This window comes from Nycticebus coucang, chromosome 18 (assembly GCF_027406575.1).
Source record: "Nycticebus coucang isolate mNycCou1 chromosome 18, mNycCou1.pri, whole genome shotgun sequence".
NCBI lineage: Eukaryota > Metazoa > Chordata > Mammalia > Primates > Lorisidae > Nycticebus > Nycticebus coucang.
Window position 1 is genome coordinate 64,206,605 of NC_069797.1, and position 20,629 is coordinate 64,227,233.

A 20,629-nucleotide genomic window follows, 5' to 3' on the forward strand; every position below is an offset into this window, starting at 1 on the left:
CTCCTGAGACTTGCGTGGTGGCCCAGGGACTGGGAGAAGTCTGTTCTGATTCTACCTGGGCAGAGTTTGACCTTTGACTTTTACTCAGAGAAACACTTGAGCAGGATGTCCAGTTTCCGGAACACTGGGCCTGTGGCTGGTATTGTTAGCCTGCCCTTCCCCATCACTTTGGCCCGGAAGCACCAATTCCCACAGCAGCTTGACCTCATGGCTAGAACTGGGCCAGGTTAAGACAGGACTATATTTATCACAGCCTTTCTTCTATGGCAATATTAGGTTACTGCCTTCCTGCAGCTGGGTCCAGCCAGACCTCACCCTGCCCTATGGGTCCTGAGTGGGCACAGGGTACAGGGCATTCACCTTCCATAGCATCCGAGATGCCGCTGTCTGCGCTGCAGCTCTGCCTCGGGGCTCCCTTCTCCCCGGGTGAGGCATCCAGGTTGCCATTGCAGTCTTTGCCATGGGCTGGGTCCCCGTCTGCCTCTCTACCTTCTAGAGCCTGGGTGGCCTTGGCCTGTAGATCAGCAAGGTGATGGACGTGAAGTTCTTCTCTGAGCGAGGGGAGGAACTAACTGTTGGAGCTCCACTCCTGGGTCCTGCAGGATGGGGGCCCCTCTTCTAGGCCTGTGTCTAACCTAGTGCAGGTAGGGAAGGAGCCAAGCTTGGTGGTGGAGGGGGAGACAGAGTAGTGACTAAAGTGACTGAGGACCCTCAGTCTGATGCCCTTAATGAGAGAGTGAGCAAACAGGTAGCCGCTTCCGAGGCCTCGTCAGAACCTGCCCCTCCCTCCATGTGGACCCACGTGCTGCCCAGACACAATCATCAAACCAGAGATATTTGAGGTGGAAGGTAGCTCAGATCTGACTATTCCAGATTTCTTGTTACAGATGGGGAAACTGAGGCACAGAGCAGGGAAATACTCCTTCTATGGCCTGGATGCTACCCTACCAGCCTCGGGTGTTCTGTTTCCCCTGGCAACCCCTGCCCCATGCCTTCCCTCACCCTCAGCCTGCCCAGGAGAACCCAGGGACCAAGGGACCAACCCAGGGACCAACTCAGGGAGAGCCCTGAGTACTTGGCCCCTCCTCCTGAGTCCAGACCTTTTCCAGCTCCTCTTGGTGCTTCTTGAATTTCTCAAGCATTTGCTGAAACTCCTCCTCTTTCTCCTTGTTCTCAGCCAAGGTGGCCTCGTTCTGCTCGGCATAGGCCATGGCCACCACCGCCAGGATCAGATTGATGAGGTAGAAGGAACCCAGGAAAATGATGACCACAAAGAAGATCATGTAGGTCTTGCCAGCTGCTCGAAGGGTCTGGGGGCCAGGGAGAAGAAGAGGGATCCATGGCACCTACCTCCTTTCACCCTCTGCCCCTCTCCACACACCCATTACCCAGACAGGTAAGCAGAGAGGCTCCCTCACAGAGCCTGAAGAGCTGAGGGCTTCTGAGGCAGGCTATGGCCATCCTTGCCAGACTAAGCCACATTCTAAGCCAAAATATATACTTGAGACCCAGACATTCCTGGTCTCCTGACTCAAAAGGCTCAGAGGAGCCTGGTTAGGGATGCTGAGGTCAGAGAGCCAGGATAGAAATTGGTGGACATGGGTTTGGAGTCAGCTTGACTCTTAAGTTTGCCATAGTGCCAGGCACCTAGGAAGAGCTGAAGAGAGAGTAGCTATTATTATTGCTCTTATTGTTGTTGTTATTATTGTTATTAACATCCATGATAGAAATGTCATCAGGGGTCAGAAGACACCATTGCTCCAAACTCTTGCCCTGCAAATAGTAGAAGTTAAATAATTGTGTATGGGCAGAACTGAATTTCTAAGCTGCCTTACTGGTTGCCCAGACTGCCACTCTTAAAACAAAGGTGGGGAAAGAAGTACAGCCATGGCTTGGCTCTGGGCAGGTGCCCAGTGTTGGAGGCTCCAGGCACCTATAGGGACATTGGGAGGGTCCCATATAGGAGATGGCCCACTAGGGCTTTGGGCCTCCTGGGGTGGGCCCCGTCAGAATGGAGGGGCAGTGGCTGTAGAGTTGAGGGGCAGGGCTAGGGCAGTGGTACCAGCTGGAAGAGGTTCTCCCAATAGTCCTGTGTCATGAGGCGAAAGAGAGACAGGAAGGCCCAGCTAAAGGTGTCGTAGCTGGTGTAGCCATAGTTAGGGTTCCGTCCGGCCTTGATGCACTCATAACCCTCCGGGCAGTGCCTAGGGAGAGGATGGGGACTGGCTTTAGGGGGGCATAGCTCCAGCTGAGGACAGATGGAGGACCCCAGGAGAAAAAAATCCCTCAGTCTTTCCTGTGTCCCCAACACAGAAAACTATTCCATCCATGCCTCTAGGTTTTCTTCCCATTCCCATCCACCCTGGGTCCTTGTCCCTACTCAGCCTCCATCATCTGAGAGCCTGGGGCACCTTTATCCCACCGCCTAGCATCACTCACCCAGCGTCACTGCTGTTCCCACAGAGCAGGGCATCATTGGAGCCCTCCAGGAAATAGAAGTTTCCTTTGGGAGTCAGAGACCACAAAGAGGCACATCACGCACGTGGACACACTGTGAGCGCATGCACCCATTGCACACCTGTGGACAGGTCTGTGTGCACCACACAGGCCATGTCGATGCTCCCTGAGCTTCCCTTCTCCCTCCGTAAGGATAGCCCCAAGTTCCAAGGTCTCTGGGTGGGAACCAGGGAGCCCAGCTGCAAGTGTTATTGGTGCGATCCCTAGTGTGGGCATAAAGTCAGGACACAGCAGGGCACAGACAGAGCCAGAGGGGACGTGTGTGCAGGTGCGTGGGACTTCTGTGTACCTGCACAGGGCCCTGAGGGGTGAACAGGGCTGGAATGCAGGTGCCAAGGTGAAGACGAGGGACCGTCCCCTAATTGGTAGGAAGGCCCTGTGCAGACTGATAGCAGCAAGGTGCGAGTGTGGTGGTGTATATGGCTGGGAAGGACAGGCACGTGAACAGATGTGACCCTGCCAGGCTGTGAGCACACAGTGTGATGGGGGAGGACAGGGTTGCACAGGTGAGGGGAGAGGATCTATAGATTGTTGCTTTGTTTGGTGAGCGTTTAAGGATTTTTTTAAGCAATCTGGCATTTGTTGTCACTAACCCTTGAAAGGAAAGTTTTATCTCAGTTTTACAGGTGAGGATTCTGAGGGCCAAGGGAGACGGAGTGACTTGTCAGAGGTTACATGAGCTGGTAAGTATGGGGCTGCTCTGGAGGCAGGGACCGGCCCCCTTGCCTGCCCGCCCGCCCCCCAGTCTGACCTTCATCACTGACGTAGGCCTCCCAGTCAAAGGTGTAGTTGCCAGCCCAGGTGTCGTTGTGGGTCCAGGTGTCACTGCTGTACCACGTGACATTGGTGTCGTTGAAGGGTGGTGGCCAGCGTATACACTTGTGCCGCAGGTTTCCCATGAAGAGCTGCAGCCCCACCAGGGCAAAGACGCTCAGGCAGAAGACAGTGAGGATCATCACATCCGACAGCTTTTTCACCGACTGGATCAGGGCCCCCACAATTGTCTTCAGTCCTAGTCACAGACGGCAGAGGAGTATTGGACTCACCCAACCCCCACCACCCCGCCTCTGCCTATTCCATCTCCAAGGCTTGACTTCCGAGGTACCATAACCCCACCCTCCTCAGATCACATCCTCAATCTAAGGCCTTCGGATTGTCTCAGAATCAACTACAAAGACTTGATGGGCTGTTGCCTGGCCTGGGGAACTACACAAAGGCATATAATGGAGCTTAGTAAATGTCCCTTGGTTAGCACTCCCAAAGTGTATTCTACAGAACACCGATCTCCCCTTAAAACATGGGGAGCCACAAAAAGATGGAGACTTGACATTTTGTATTAACCTGGATGGAGTTGAAGCACATTCTCCTTTGTAAAGTATCACAAGAATGGAAAAATAAGCATCCAATGTACTCAATACTAATTTGAAGCCAGTAGATGAACTAATACACACTTACATAAGAGAAAAACTCAATTCAAGTGGGCAGGAGGAGGAACTCGTGAGAGGGGAGAGGGAGGAAGGAAGGGTGTGCTCCCTCTTAACCGGGACAACCAAGGGTATATGGCACACCTCTTGGGTGCTGAATACAACTACAAAAGGGACTCTACCTAACAAATGCAAACATTGTAACCTAGTTGTTTGGATCCTCACATTAACTTGAGATTAAAAACAAATAAAAAAAAATTTTTTAAAGGGGAGTCTAGGCTCAGCGCCTGTAGCTCAGAGGTTAGGGCACTGGCTACATGCACCCGTGGGGCTGATGGGTTCGAACCAAACAAAAACAATAGCCAGACGTAGTGGTGGGCACCTGTGATCCCAGCTACTTGGAAGGCTGTGGCAAGAGAACGGCTTGAGCCCAAGAGTTTGAGGTTGCTGTGAGCTGTAACACCTCGGCACTCTACTGAGGGTGACATCCCAAGACTCTGTCTCAAAAATAAATAAATAAATAAATAAGGTAGTCCATAATGTTTGGGGAAAGCTGTGCTCTATATTCTGCTATTGGAGAGTCATTATGCCCTGAAAAGTCCTGCAGAAATAAAGAAAAAAATGTAATACCATGTTTCCTTACCATACATATTTGACCATGAACCCTAACTCCTTATAATGACCAGTAGCACCTGAGCACCAGCAGGGTTCACTAGACTGATCTTGAAACATCATCACATTCCTTGGACAGACACAGGCATAAACAACACTGACAGGATTCTGGGGCGGATTCTGTTGGAAAAACTATTACTTCTTCCTTGAGCCTAATCATAGTGCCTCCCATTTTAGTATGAGTCTGTTTCCTCTTCATATCCTGACACAGAAAACAAATGCTCAGCAGCCTTCTTATAAAACCCTCCTTATTGCCAAGGGTGCGGCGGTCTGGCATAGAGGAAGGAGTGCAGGGTGGCCTTCAGTCAGCACTTCCCCTCTGGGTCTCACCTTCCTTAGCTGCACTCAGAGAGCTCTGGGTGGGAGAGAACTCAGGCGCTTTCTTGCACTTGGGTTTAGCAATGTCCCCTCCTTCCAAAGTCTGCTCTGCATCCCTTTCCAGATCATCTTCCTCTCCTTTAATGAGCCATCTCTGCTTTCTCCACATGCTTTTCTGAGGGGCCAAATGACCCAGATTCTATCAATTTTGTTTTTGAGACAGTCTTATTATGTTGCCCTAGGTAGAGTGCTGTCGCATCATAGCTCACAGCAACTGCCAACTCCTGGGATCAAGTGATCCTCTTGCCTCAGCCTCCAGAGTAGGCGGGACTACAGAGACCTGCCACAACACCTGGCTAGTTTTTAGAGACTGGGTCTTGCTCTTGCTGGTCTCGAACTCCTGACCTCCAGCAATCCTCCTGCCTTGGCCTCCCAGAGTGAAAGGATTATAGGCGTGAGCTACCGCACTTGGACCCAGATTCTATCAATTTTGTGCTTTTGACTTTGGGATTGCGAGAGCCTTACTGCCCAGCAGGTGTGTGGTGTGTTCCTAATTGAGCACTCAGGGATGAGACCTTCCCTCACTGAGCCCCTTAGCTCTGCCCTGCTCAGTCTGCTTATTTTGTATATCACACACCATGGGTCAGGGACTGTAAGTGCCTGATGAATATCAAGGCATTTAATCCTTAAAAAAAATAAATGAGCAGTACTATTAGTAACCATATTTAACAGATAAGGAAACGAAGGCACAGACATGGTAAGAGGCTTGCCCAAAGTCAAAGTTAAAAGTGGTGGACTAAGAACTGAACCCAGGCAGTCTGGCTCGAGTCAGCTCTTGGCCACCTTGCTATGCTGCCTCTCAAATGCCCACCCGCCCACCTAGAGCCCCTTCTGTCCCTGGCCATGCAGGCCCCTCTGTGTCCAGGCTTTGGTGTGGAGTGTTGTGATGCTGGGTCAGGCTCTCAGGTTCTAGGCCTGGGCACAGAGGGAGGCCTGCTGGCTAAGGCAGAGGGTCTCTGCACCACACCAGTACCTGGGATGACCGTGATGGTTTTCAGGGCCCGGAGCACCCGGAAGGTCCTCAGGGCTGAGATGTTGCCCAAGTCCACAAATTCTGTCACGTACCTGGGTTAGGGATTGGGGTGGGGACTGAGTCAGAGCCAGCATGGGTGGTAGATCAGAAGTCAGGGCTTCTCCAGCCCGGGAATGAGGATTCTCAAGGAATTGAGGTTCCATGGGGGACAGGGAGCAGGCTGGACACTCCTAAGGTTCCTACTGGGGCCCAAGAGTTGGGAAGGACAGTGCAGGAGCTTTGCTGCTGGTGAGTGGGGGTAGCAAGGATAACCTGCTTACTCTGTGGGTCAGCGCCCTCGCACGGTTATCATGACATGTGGAGGGGGCATCAGGACAGCTTCCAAGCCACACCCTGGGAGTGGTGGCTCCAAGAGCTGTGTAGCTTACTATCTGCATAACTGACCATTGGCCCCTGCAGTCTACCTTCTGAGACAGTCAGCCCAGTCTGCTGCCCTCTTTAAGGCTTGGCTCCCTCCCCTTTACCCTGAGCCTCAGGAAGTGAGCCCCTGCTCACGCCATCACGATGACACTGAAGTCCAGCCAGTTCCAGGGGTCCCGGAGGAATGTGAAGTCATCAATGCAGAAGCCTCGGGCCAGCATCTTGATGAGGGACTCAAAGGTGTAGATTCCTGTGAAGGTGTACCTGGTAGGGAGGGGACATGTCACCTGGGCAGGGATGTGTGTGCCAATGACAGAAGGGAGGGCCACAGAAATGAAATATGCCACTTGGGGGGGCTGAGGACATTGATGACAGTGACAGCATGTGCTGCCCTGGGCGCTTAAAGGGGTGCTGAGGGTCATAGGGTCAGTGGTCCTCTCCCTGAAGATAACAGCAGTGTCACTCTGAGCATCCTCAGAGGTGCAGACACCTGGGTGGGGGAGCTGGACAGTGGGGAGACTTACTCCACATTCTTAGACCAGGGAGGTGGGTCACTCATGGTCATGAACACACAGTTGGTCAGGATGGTGATCATGATGAACATGCTGAACAGCGTGGGGGGTGTCAAGGAAAGCAAGAGAGCAGGTGGGAAGAGGAGGTGGGTGGAGAGTCCCCCGGCCCAGAGCACCCTGTGCCACCCATCCCTCACTCCCGCATCTCTCCACTCAGGCAGGATATGCATGGATGAGCACCTTGATGGCACCACGCCTGATGACGCTGAAGGGGCTCAGCAGGTAGAGGGCAGGTGTGGCAGAGAAGCGGAAGATGGCCTTGCCCTTGTTGAGTACGATGAATGTCTGAGGTAGGGAGAGAGGCTGTGAGGCCTGAGGACACACAGACAGGTGGATGACAGACAGAGGGAGCCCTCCCAGGTCCAGACCTTCTTGTCACTGTAGTACGGGTCTAGGTCCTCCAGGGGGATGCCGATGACTTCTGGTGGGGGGTCCCCGTAGATAAGGGGCAGGTTCTTGCCGGCCTCCAGGTCGCCGCGTGGCTTCCGTTCGGGCTCCTCGATCTCCATCTGCCTGTTCCGCTCCTGCCGTGCCACCTCCTCCACTGCCCGCTGTTCTATGGCTGCCAGGGACTCCCGTGTGAAGGGGCGCAGGCAGTCGGGGCCCAGAGGCACCAGGGTTGCCAGAGACGGTCTGGCCATCCTTGCATCCTGGGCTCAGGGACCAGGAAGGTGCAGGAGGCCAGGGCAGCCTCAGGGTGCAGCCCCCAGAGTACCGGATGGCCAATCTGCCCTGGGCCTGCTAACCACTCCTCACCGCCTACCTGCCCAGAGGCTGGGTGGGGAGGGTGGCGGGCAGGCCCTGTCAGGGCTAGGAGACGCGCCTGCAAGGCCCAGGTGCTGCTGCTGCACAGGGGCTGAGCCCAGAGCATCACCCCAGACCCCGCACCGTGCTCTCTCCCCAGCAGCAGGGTGGGCCGCCCTCAGGACTGGCAGCAAACCAACCAGATCCTCTTCGGCCAATGCCCAAGTGCCCTCAACTGCCCCTGGGTCAAAGCTCCAGAGCTGTGTGGCTTCGGCCTGCAGAGACAGAGAGAGAAGAGCAGCTGGCTGTGTCCAGGAGAGAGGTCTGGATGAGCCAAGAGAGAGGCCTGCTGGCGTCAAGCTAAGGCAGGACTGGCAAATGGGCTTCACCTGGATGGCCAGTGTGGACGCTGATGTTGGCCACCTGGAGACGTGGGTGGAGACCACGGAGGCTGTGATCAGACACAGTGCAAAAAGAGAGCTGTGATTTGTTTAGTGACGTCTGCCAGGGGCACGGGAAGGAAGAATGTGGTGCCTCTGCCCCTGTTTGCCGTCCTGTTCTGGAAGGAACGGAAAAAGGAGACATCGGGTACAGAATCCCCTTTCTGACATTTGTGGTGTTGGGCTGAGAAAGAGAAAAAAGAAGGGGCAAAGCTAGAGCTCCAAGGGACTGTTTTTGGCTGGTGGTCCTGACATGAGCTGGATGGGGGGAGGGGCACCTGGTGCCTTAGAGGCCTGTGAACACCATGTGGACTGTGTCCTGGGTCACTCCCTGGCTGGGCCCCTTTCCCCTCTGCCCAGCCCTCCACAGCCTGCTCTCTGCAGAGGTGACATGGCAGGTCACTTATCCTGAATGACCCTGGGGGACGGATGAAATCAGGATGCAGGCACAGAGAGACCACTGCAGCCCAGCCACACCAGGACACCGAAAGGCCCACCTGGACAGACCCTGGGGCCATCCCTGTACCATAGAGACAGACCCCCAGAGCTACACAGGAGAGCGGGCCCCTCCCAGCAGGCCTGCCCTGGCCAACAGGGCACTTCTCAGCCTTTGTCAACAGGTGGGGAGGACGGCCAGGGAGCGGCCAGAGCCACTAAGCCAGCAGGCCACACCCCTGCGCCTGGCTCCCCAGCTGCTCTCTGCCAGTACCCAGGGAGTCGTGTTTCCACGGGGATGACTCTGCTTATTCCTGCGACCCCTTCCCTCAGCTGCTCATCAGCCCCATCATGAGTATGGACATTCATGTGTGTGTGTGTGTGTGTGTGTGTGTGTGTGTGTACATGTGTGCAGGCACCCTTCACGCAAACTCTCCTGTCATACACCTGGCCACCTTCCTCCCCACCACCCACCCCACATACACCTCACACTCTGCTTGCTACCGCACAGATGATGCCAACATACCAGATAGCCTGAGGAGGGAACCCCACAACTGCTGCACACCCACCCAGACCACAGTCCACACTGCCACATCCTCTGATGTTGACACTGCTCATACTCTCCGTCACAGGAGCCCAAGTGGGACCATAAAACCCCAGAGACACATAGTCTGGCTCCTGACCCGGCACTCGAGGAAACTACTCTCTCTGCACCTGAGTCACCCCAGAGGCCCCCAGTGGACAGACCTGGTGGTTTCTTCCAGCTGGCTCTCCCCAGCATCCCAGGTGCTTGTGCCTTTCTTCTGGGGAGCAGGACATGGCCTGCCCCTCTGGCCAGTCTGCCCAGCAACCTCCCCCTTCCTGCCCCTGGAAGACACTTCTCCAGGGCCTGGTCTGCAGCCTGTTTTCTTTGCACAGTGCACATCTCTCCTTTCATCCTAAATTCCTTTCCTCCTTCCCTTTCATCACCCCTGAAGTCTGGCTGTTTTGTTATGTGAAGGGAAGAATGATTGGTTTGGCCCTTTGAAGCTGGCTTTGCTTAGTAGCTGCCCAAAGCATTGCGGCTATAGATCTGGTCAGTTCCTGTGCCTACTGAGGGTCCCCCTGCCAGGGTTGCTGTCCTCTCCACTCACACCTCACCTGTTCTATTTAGTAATCTCCCACCTGCCTCCCAACCCCCTGCCATGTCCCCTCCAATCCTCCATCTACCATACATTTCTAAACGCACAAGTCTGATCTTGCCACCCCCCACTGACCTTTTTCACTGGCTTCCTACTGCTTACCAGTCCAAAACTCTTCCCCAGGACTTCTAAGGCCTCTACCATCTGATCCCCCACCTGGTCACCTCCCCATAACCCTGCACTGTCTGGCCATGCTTCCTCTGTTTCACAATCAGGTCAAGCTGTTTCCCACCTGCTTCCCTCACCCCCACGCCTTTGCTTGTGGTTTGCTCAGCTCACCTCCAGGAACACCCATCCTCTTTGTCTCCCTGAAGAGCTCAGTGTGTCCTTCCAGACTCAACCTACACAAGAACCACTTCCTCCAAGAAGCCCTCCCTGGGCACCCTGGAACCCTCCCTTCATTTGTGCCACCAGCAAGCCTAGTTCTCAATAAAAGTTTATCGAGGCTGGATGCGGTGGCTCATGCCTGTAGTCCCAACTACTCGGGAAGCTGAGGCAGGAGGACTGCTGGAGCCTAGGAGTTTATGGCTGCAGTGAGCTGTGATTGGATCACTGCACTCCAACTGGGTGACAGAGTGAGACCTCATCTCTAAAAAAGAAAAGAAGTTTATTGACTAAGAATAAATGATGAATGCATAACAGGCTCACCCCACCTGTAAGAACCTAAATCATAACTAGAATCCGTATCTTCTCCATCATCACCACTTCAAGCTCTCCCCTCTCCCTGACCACCTACGTCTGCTTTTTGGGAGCCAGCCCCAGAGGAGCTGGATCCTACTAGAGAGACGACGTGGCGCGACCAGGCCGGGTTCACATCGAATCTGTGATTATCAACTCTGGGTTTCCCCTCAATTCTGCCAGCCCCAAAGTGTGGATTTTTCTGGTAGGCTCCTTTTTCCACTTCTTGAGAACAACGATTTCATGCCTTCTCTTCTTTCCCTACCCACTCCTCCCAAGACACTCCCAGCTGACGATCTTGCTTCGCCCTTCACTGAGAAAGTAGGTGCCACCCTACACTGCCAAATCTCCAGGACTATCCACTGCCCCAGCCCTTTTGTCCCCATCCTGTTATAACAGCATAGTAACAAGAATCAAGTCCAGCCCTCCCAGGGGCACAGCACCCCGACCTCTCTTGCGTCCCAAGGACCCTACTCTCCCGGTATCTTCTCTCTTGACCACCTGTCAGCATCCTCCCATCAGTGAGCAGCCTTCGGTGTCCTCCATCTTAAAACAGGGGCAAGGATGACAAGACCCCCCTCCTGGCCCCACATCACCCTTCATCCATTGCCCTATTTTTCTGTTGCTCTTCACAGAAAACCTTCTTGGAAAGTGTCTACACCAGCTGTCTCTACTCCCTTACCTTTCGTTCCCTCTTCAGCCCATTCCAACCTGGCTTCTGTTTCCCCTTCCACTGAAATGGCTTTTGTCAAGTCACTAACACCCTCCCTGATGCCAAGTCCAGCGAACATGCTTCTGTCTTCACCTCCCTCAGCCTCTCAGAAGCATTCGGCCCAGCTGGCCTGTCCCTTTCTGGAAACGTGCTGTCCTCTCAGCCTCCCGGGACCCAGGTTCAGGGGCTCCCTTCTCCGTCCCATTTGCTTCTCATTACTTTCCTCAGCTTGTCCCTCTCCTCAGTCCCTCTGGTTTCTCAGAGCTCAATCTGATCTGGGTGGCATCATTCCTATGGCTGCCAGTGATGGGAACGGGATAAACCTCTCCTCCGAACTCCAGGCTAGTATATTCAACTGCCTCCTGCATGGGGCCAGGTAGGCAGCTCACAGGCCTCCCTACTGGGAGGGTACTTTTGAGTCTTTCATTGCTCCAGCCACACTCTCCCTCAACTCAGGAGATGGCAACACCCCTACCAGTTGCTCAAGTCACAACTCAGGGTATTCCCCCCTTTTGTTAAGAGACAGAGTCTTACTTTGTCACCTTGGCCAGAGTGCAAGGGCCTAGTCATATCTCACTGCAGCCTTGAACTCTGGGGTTCAAGTTCTCTCACCTCAGCCCTCTAAGTAGCCGGGACTACAGGCATGTGCCACTGTACCTGGCTAATATTTCTATTTTTAGAAGAGATGGTGTCTTGCTTGTACTCAGGCTGGTCGCAAACTCTTGGCCTCAAGTGATCCTCCCATCTGGGTCTCCCAGAGTGCTGGGATTACAGTCAGGAGCCACTGTGCTGGGCCTTGGGTGTCTCCTTGAATTCTCTTTTCCCCTCACCTTCTACATCCAGCCTGTCCAAAGTTCCATGAATATCATCTCCACAGTACACCCACACTCCAGCTTTTTCCTTCTCCCCTGGTCCATACTATAATAATCTGTTGCAATAGCCTGTGTCCTGCTATTTGCTTTTCCCCCTACCCCCTCCAAATCAGTCCCATAAAGTAACTAATGATCTTTTAAAAACAAACAAATAAAAAAAACGAATCACATGTTTTTCCCTGTTGAAACACCCCAGTTGCACTTAGAATAAAACCTGTGCCTCCTACAGTGGCCTCCCAGGCCTGGTGATGGAGCCCGGCCTACTCCTGCCTTTGTCTGCTGATCACTCTCTTCATTTACCCCCTGCAGTCCCAGTGGCCTCCACCCAGCTTCCTGACCACTGAGCTCGTTCCTACCTTTGGCCTTTACCCAGCTCCTGCTTTCTGTGGGACTCTTTTCTCTTCTCCCTTCACATGGAGGTCCCTTTGCATCCTTTTGTGATAAACACAAATGTCCCTTCTTTTGGGCTTTCTCTTTCCCACTCTCCATCACAATCTCCTGTATTTTCCTTGACATTATTGAACATAATTTATAATTATTTATTTGTCTGTTTCCCCCACTAGACCGAAAGGCCAAGAGAGCAGCACTTGTGTCTGTCTAGGTCACCGTGGCCAGACCCAGCACCAGGCACACAGTAGGCACTCAGTATGTGTTTGTTGAATGAATGCCAGACCCAGCACCAGGCACACAGTAGGCACTCAGTATGTATTCGTTGAATGAATGAGTAAATGGATGAGACCTTGGATGCCTTTCCAGGGATACAGTGGATTCTGATGTTTCAATGATTCCTTCATTCTTTCACTCTGTTCATAGGCCGGAAGCCTAGCTAGCCATGAGTAGGACACTAGGAAGCCTGCAGAGCTGGAGGCATCGTCCAGCTGGAGGCCATATCCTGGGAGGTGGACGTGGCCACACACAACTGTGACTGGGGATGTGTGTGATTGTGATATGGGAGTTCAGGTGGATGAGTGGTTACTTCCAAGTAGGTTCAGGAAAGATGTGGCTTTTCAGTTCAGTCTCAGAGGATGAGTAAGTTAGGGACACGGCGAGATGGAGGGGATAGACATCCCAGGACAGGGAATAGCCAAAACAAAGACAGCGGCAGGGCCCAGGGAACTCAGGTGTAGTACAGAAGCTGTCTAGGAGCCTGAGGGAAGCTGGGATTGCAGTGGGGCCTGGGCTTGATGCCAGGCCTGGGGGTCTGGACTTTATCTTGCAGCCTTTGAGGCCCCCTCATGGGGTGGGGAGTTGGGGCAGGGCCATAATTGGCCAGGATAAATGTTCCTAAGGCCCGCCCTTTCCATGTGTCTGGAATAGATGAGACAAACTGTAATTTTCAATGAGCACTACAGGAGAAATGAAAGGACATCTGGGATGTATGGATGGTGACTTCCTGGCAGGGACAAAGCACTGACAGTTTCATAGCATGAAGTAGGTGATGTGCTGTCTGATCTCCATGTGGCTCCTCTGGCCACTGTCAGGAGTAAAGGAGGCCGTGGGGCAGCTCCAACTCTTCTTCTACTGGTCTCTGTCCCTGCTCGTTCCCTGAGATGTGGCAACTGAGGGTCTGGGAGTCTCCAGGAAACTCCTTCCCAGTGATTTGAAGAATGTAGGAGTTGCAAGGGTCTGAGAGAGCAATGAGACTAACTCCAGCTTCTTTTTGTTCTTATTCTTGTTTTTGTTTTGTAGAGACGGGATCTGGCTCTGTTGCCCAAGTTGCACCTTGAACTCCTGGGCTCAAACTATCCCCCACTTCAGCCTCCCCAGGAATTAGGACTACATGCACACGCCATCACACCCAGCTAATTTTCCAGATTTGTCGGTAGAGATGGGTCTTGTATGTTGCCCAGTCTGGTTTTAAACTCCTGGCCTCAAGTGATCCTCCCACCTCAGCTTCTGGAAGTCCTGGGATCACAGGCAAGAGCAAATGTGCCCAGCCTATCTCCCTCTTTTTACAGATGGGGAAACTGAGGCCTAAAGAGGTGCAGCAACTCCTCCCCATATCACACATTTATTCATTCAACAAAGCTTTTCTAAACTACATGCTGGCCTCGGGTCTGGGTGCCAGGGTAGATCGTGCAGTGGCAAAGTCCCTGTCCTCATTGAGCTTGCATTCCCCAGGGTAGGAGGCAGGCAATAAATGGGGAAGCAAATAAGATAATTTTAGATAATGATAAATGAGAAGCTGAGCCAAGGCTAAAACCCAGCTCCTCAGGAGCCAAGCCTGGAGCCCATTTAGCAAGTGAGAAGTCCTGTTGGAACCTCTGTCAAAACGGAAGTTTGGGCAGAAGTGGTAGGTAAATCAGGCGGTGCTGGGGACCTGGCAGCAGTAAGCAGACAGGGTGGGGTGAGGAAGGGGCGGAGCCAGAGAGCCAGGCTGGGGCCAGCTGTCCGCAGGCAGGGAGCCCAGGCCAAGGACGCCAGAGGGGAAGCAGCTCTTCTCTGGAGAGGGTCCAGCCCGGCATTGTCTCTGTGGGGCAGCCAGAGAGACACCCAACTCCAGATATAGTTTGACCACAGAGGCCTTTTCTCCCTGGCCTGGCCAATCTTTGTGATCATTCATCCATCCCAAGATGGCCTTGCTTCTTGGCAGCCCACTCACAAGATGGAGTTTGCAGTCACACCAGGGTCTTTTCCTCACGAGCTGTGGCCTAATCAAATTTTCCCCTTCTTACCGCAATTGATTTGTCTCCTTTAAAGCCACATGCACCTCAACAAAATATAATCCAGTAACAAATGAAAAGGATTTATACCATGATCAGGGGGAATTTATCTCAGGTACACAAGGCAGTTTCAACACTTCAACAGACTAAAGGACAATCACATGGTCTTAGCAACAGATACAGAAAAGGCATTTGACAAAATGCAACACTCACGCATGATGAAAACTCACAGCAAAATAAGACTAGAGAGAAACTTCCTCGAGTTGATAAAAGAACATTAAAAAAAAAAAAACCCTACAGCTAGCATTGTTCTTAATGGTGAGAAACTCAATACTTCCCCACAAAGATCAAGAAGGGACAGAGATGTCCCCTCTTACAGCAGCTTTTCAACATCAGAATGGAAGCCCCAGCAAATGCGCTAGGACAAGAAAAGGAAATAAAAGGAAATACTGGGAAGGAAGAAAGAGAACTATGTTCACAGATGACTTGACTGTCTAGGCACGAAATCAGAGCCAACAACAACAAACCCCTGGAACTAATAATGCTTACCGCGAGGTTGCAGAATACAAGGTTATATCAATCCATTGACCTCTGCTTAAGTTCCCTTTGTTCATCTCACCTCTTCCCCTCCAGTCTTCTGTGAAGGCCTGTTGGTTCTTGATTTGCCCTCAGGTCAAGGCCATCTCTCACAGCTGGGTGTCTGTGGTCCTGATTGTCCCAGGCAAAACTCAAGGCAGACACACTCCCTCACCCCCACCATATGCTACTAGAACTTTTCTTCCTGGGGCACCCAAGCTTTTGTAGCAGGTTCTTCAAACATTTAGAAATCTACTCAGCTGCGCTGCATTACCTCTAAATCCCCAGTGGCCTCGGCCGTGGCCCTGCCAGTGTGGAATATAAAAGCCACTGTGAGAAACTCTCCTGGAAGATTGAGAGTGGATGGGACCTGCCTCTCACAGCCTCCCCCACTCACTCCAGGGCACATCCCGTGGACATGGAGGTGGTGGGAAGCTTGCTGGCCTTGTTCAGGCCACAGCCACCACCCCTTTTGCCAACCAAGCATGCCCTTTATCTCTGGCAAAGCTGTTGCCCGCCCCCCCCCACCCCCCATCCCCCATCCCGGCCTACCGCCCGGGCATCTGGCTCTTTTGTTTCTTTGTGGATTGGGAGCAAAATTACCCAGAGTTGTATGTGGCCAATGGAGAACCTCCGCCTTCCAGCTTCACCTGCACTAGGGGCTCAGAAATAGAACTTTCTAGGAGACCAAAACAGACCAAACTTTTCTTTCCCATGCAAAGATAGTACTGGGCATCTGAGTGGCCTTCTTCCCAAATTGTTTCTCTGCCAACACTTAGGGCCCAGAAAGAAGGAAGGACAATCTCTACCTTGGCACATCAAGGCCTAAAGGAAGTCACCCCCAGTGGTCTTCCCCTCCTGGCCTAACACTCTGCAGGGGAAATCTCCAAGAGGCCTTGGAGAGCAGCCTGGAGCCAAGAGCCTGGGGTGGAAACCTCCGAATACTCAGGGGCCCCAAGACTTCTGGAAACCAACAGGGGTCGTGGGATGGGTGCTCCTGGGTGAAGGGTAGGCTAAGGCTGATTGCATTTTCCATGAGGGCTCATGGCAGAGACAAGCCGTGTCTCTAAAAGGTTCGATTTTTCTTCTAAGATGGAGTCTCTCTCTGTTGCCCAGGCTAGAGTGCCACGGCATCAGCCCAGCTCACAGTAACCCAAACTCCTGGACTGAGAGGATCCTCTTGCCTTAGCCTCCCAAGTAGCTGGGACTATGGGTGCCTAACACAATACCCAGCTAATTTTTCTATTTTTAGTAGAGATGGGCGTCTCACTCTTGTTCAGGCTGATCTCAAACTCCTGAGCTCAAAGGATCCTCCCGCCTCTGCCTCCCAGAGTGTTAAGACCATAGGCGTGAGCCACCATGCCCGGCCTCTAAAAGGCCCTGGATTCGACTAGGCTGACAACTTGTTCTACGGAAGAGCTAAGAATGATAGCAGTGGCCACATTTATTCTGTACTGTTCAGAGTACATTGTCAGCCCCTCCTTTCACAATCAGTCCTGTTTCCTACCAATCTCCAAAGGGCTGTAAGAACGTTGGTTAGTTTTCCCCAACTTCTGCCTCCCCTCCCAAGCCTGACTCTTTTCCTGTCCCCAGAGTGCTCAGGTTGGCTTGGGCTGTGCACAGTGCCCCTTCCTTGAACCTCCCATCTATTGGCCCTAGAAGCCTTTCTCCCCAGAAGCAAGGCCCCAGAATGGGTTTCTTCTCCCAAGTCTTTAAGTTAAAGTTTATCCCAAGATGTGGAATCCTAGGCTTCCATCAGCTTGGGAAAGATTCTCCTTGGAGTGGGAGGGGTTGGTTCCCTGTCCCCCAAATTTCAGCACATTCACCCGCTAGGCTGATGTACACAGACCCACAAGGCAGAAACTTAAGAAATACTCCTTGACAAAAAGCAGTTGTGGCCTCGTTCATCTGGTATCCATCATGTGCCCGGCACAGTTCCAAATGCTTCACTTTCACCAGCTAACAAGTGGTGGAGCCAGGACTCGAACGCAGCTCTCTCTCATGCCAAACCCATGCGGCCACTACAACAAACTTGGCCTCCCTCCAGACCTTTGGGGAACCAGGCAGGGCATAGCCACTCTCCCCCAGTATAGGGCCTGCCCACGTACAGGGCCCATGCAGGTTGCACCCTGGGCTGGCCCAGCCTGCAGCCATCTGTCCTCTTCAAAGGGCAGGCCAGAGTCCTTGAGCTGAGCTGCTGAAAGGTTGGGCTGGGTGAGCGTCTGGCAGGCCCTGGCAGAACTGTGCTGGGCTCCCAAGCTTCATGTGGGAACTGTGTGTGACAGGGGTGGGGGGAGCCACAAGTCAATTTGCACCAATTAACCCTCACATACCCCCAACCATTACTGCGGCCCACTGGTGCGCGGGCTCTGTCTCTCACACACACACTCTCAGGCTCACTCATCGCCTCTATGAGTCATTTCCCAGCTGCTCAAACGGGTGGGGAGGCTAATTTGTTCCACCCAGGCCTGGGGCTTCCCACCCTCTGTTGGCTTGGATCTTTTTTCTCACTTTCTTGCCCAGTCTGGCCTTGAACTCCCGGGCTCAAGAGATCCTCCCGCCTCAGCCTCCCGAGTAGCTGGGGCTACAGGGGCATGCATCTGGCTTTTTTTAAGGTGCCCCCAAGCATGGTGACCCAGACACTGTGGGTGCCCCCTCCGCCCAACTGGTGTGTGTTCATGCTCATCTACACACACGTCTAAACTCATAAACTCACTCACTCATTTCCCCCCACCTCCCACCCGGCACACAGAGCTGCCTCCCTCACCCTGCCTGCTCCTCCTGGCAGTGAGTCCTCCAAGATAACTTGGTCAGACCTGACCTGGGCAGATCTTACTAGAAGGTGAGCCGAGGGACTCTGCCTTGCTGTTTCCAGCAGCACCTGTGGACCACAGGCCTTCGCAGAAGGCACCTTGCAGTCCACTGTACAGAAGGACCTCCCCCGAGGGAGACCATATATGACAAACAACCCACCTCTGCCCTCTCACCCCCACCCCCTGCCTGAAGGGCGTCCAGGGCTGGGTAAGGCCGTCCTTCCGGTAGCTCCTCCTTCCTTCTCTCATCCTCATGAGGACACATTTTATTTCAGGGTCATGGCCTGAACACAGCCATAATAATAATAGTGACCACTTATATAGAGACCACCACATGCCAAGCCCTGTTCTAGGCGCCTCACATGTCCATGAGCACATTTAGTCCTCACCATGATCCTGCTATCACCCCATTTAACAGACGAGGAAACTGAGGCAGAGAGTAGGTCAGTAACTTGCCAGATGTTCCTTATATATAAACCCAGACAGGTAGGCTGACCCTCAGGGCTTGAGAGGGATCCTGGCTTTATAGACAGCTGTGCCGTGTTGCTGCTCCTGTCTAAACTGGACCATGACCTTACACCCATGGGGTGGGTGGGGACACCTGGTTTCACAAACCAGTTCAAAAACAGAGTGTGGTCCAGTGACTATTGGGGTTTCACCCTTTCCTAAGAGGGGCGCAATGGCCCCTGCGGCCCCACTGTCTCTCTGGCTCCTCAATCCCCTCTCCTCCGGCTGCCCCATCCCCCAGCAAGGGCTGTTGACTGAAAACTTGGAATAAAAATAGCTGTTGCTGATGCAGCAGAATGGGGGCCAGCCACGAGTGGCAGGGGCAGGGGTGGCGAAGGGCACTTGAGATCCCCCCAACAAGTACCTTCTAACAGAGGCACGGGGAGATCTAGCCTGTCCCTGCCAACGCAGGGCTGGGACCCCTACAGGAGTCACCAGAACAGCCTGGAGAACCAGCACCTAGCCCAGCTCTAAGGATCCACTGTCCCCAGGTCCCAGGAGCATGCCTGGCCTCCACCCAGCCCTGCTTCAGGGGCCTTAGCTGCTGTGCACCCTGGGGAAGTGACAGGACCCCTCTGAGACTGAGGGTCACAGAACCGACCACGTGCATCACCTGTAGCGTGGTCCTCGACATCCACCCTCCCCTGGCCCCTGCCTTCTCCCTGTTTGTTCTCTAGGCCTCCGGGCCAGATTTTCCCCTCCTTCCCGAGAGCTTTAGTGCCTGCCCTCCTCACTGGCTCTGCCTCTCCCTAGAAGTCTCCCCCTCACGCTACACATACTTTTTCTCTGTTCTGGTGGTCAAGAGTTGCCTCCAAAGGCAGGGATCTTTTAAGAACAACCCCGACATCTAAGTAGGAGTTTGTGCCTTTAGCACCCCACTTGGGACTTCCCTGGGCCTAGCCTGGGTCATGGCAGGGTCCCTGGTGACAGGAGCCAGCTGAGTAGGCCTCAACACTCAGGCCAGCCTGGGGCTGGGGAGGTGACCCCAAGTCCTGAGCCCCCACCCTATGCAGGTTTTCAATCAGCCATGACATGCATGGCCAGGCTGGGACAGGAGCTATCTAGGAAGGACCCTTAGTTACCTTCCCCAAACTCCCTAAGATCCTAGCACATTCCTTTGAGAGATGCCTGGGACAAAGGTGGACATAGGAGGCAGGGGCCCCGCAGGCCCCCATACCTGGCTCACCTATGCTCTGATGCCCTGCTTGACTCAGGAGACTGCCAAGGCCATTGGGTAGGTTTAGCCCTCTCCATTGTCCTGCACAGGTGGTGTGGTTCCAAACGCTAATACAGTGACCACAGCTGTCCATACTACTGCCACACCAACTGAGGCCACTGGCTGCAGACAGGGGACTGGGGATAAGCCCAGAAGAATCTGGAAAGTCCTGGGAGCAGCAGCCCTCCCTGCCTCCAAACCAGGTCCCACCAACTCCACTTAGACCATTCCAGCCATGGTCCACCCTCCCTCCCAGGGTGCTGGCAGAAAGGGAGGAGGGGGCTTCAGCTTGCCTCCCACCCCCACCCTCCGGCCCTGTGTCTTCTCCTGAGTCCCTCCTGGAGTCCCCTCAGTGTGGGGCCCCATCTTCCCCTCCAGCTGGGCTTTTCAGCTCCCTGTGCCTTAGTCCTCCTCCCCTTCCTGGGGCTCAGTGCAGCCCGACCATGCCGGATGGGCCAGGGGAGGGGTGTGGACAGAGGGCAGAGCTTGAGATATGTCCTCTGCTGGCATCTTGAAGATTCCTGTTCTCAGCAGAGCAAAGGAGCCGCTGGCGCCACCAGCCACCTTCCACCCCGGCCTTCTGCCACTCTCCTCCCCCCACATCCCTGCCTCTGAGCCATGGAAACAGCCAAGCCGAGTCACTGTTTTGGCTCCCCCTGTTCTCCTCTACTAAAGAAACTGCAGTCCAGTCCCTGTCCCTTGGGTCGCCCCTTGCCTGTCCAGAGTGGAACCTCAGACATGGGGCCATTTGTAACCATAGTGAGGAACCTTGCTGAGGGCAGGAATGGCTCACCAAGCAGGGGCACAGAGGGCATATGACAGGACAGAGAGAGGCA

At 53.7% G+C, this 20,629-nt stretch overlaps 1 protein-coding gene across 2 annotated transcripts in view; it reads right to left on the reverse strand.

The window, feature by feature from the left end:
- SCN4A (sodium voltage-gated channel alpha subunit 4) overlaps positions 1 to 20,629 on the reverse strand; it is a 50,476-nt gene that overhangs the window by 22,209 nt on the left and 7,638 nt on the right. Inside the window, exons 4-13 of one of the 2 annotated variants that reach the window (XM_053568743.1) lie at positions 7,325 to 7,975; positions 7,123 to 7,241; positions 6,909 to 6,998; positions 6,520 to 6,648; positions 5,965 to 6,056; positions 3,269 to 3,529; positions 2,440 to 2,503; positions 2,063 to 2,204; positions 1,101 to 1,310; positions 361 to 514 (exon numbers count right to left, since the gene is read on the reverse strand). In XM_053568743.1, the coding sequence (XP_053424718.1) occupies positions 361 to 514; positions 1,101 to 1,310; positions 2,063 to 2,204; positions 2,440 to 2,503; positions 3,269 to 3,529; positions 5,965 to 6,056; positions 6,520 to 6,648; positions 6,909 to 6,998; positions 7,123 to 7,241; positions 7,325 to 7,597 (1,534 nt within the window). In that variant the 5' untranslated portion in view covers positions 7,598 to 7,975. Of the gene's footprint in view, positions 1 to 360; positions 515 to 1,100; positions 1,311 to 2,062; positions 2,205 to 2,439; positions 2,504 to 3,268; positions 3,530 to 5,964; positions 6,057 to 6,519; positions 6,649 to 6,908; positions 7,061 to 7,122; positions 7,242 to 7,324; positions 7,976 to 20,629 lie in introns of those variants that run through there. The other variant, XM_053568742.1, reaches the window with a different exon arrangement.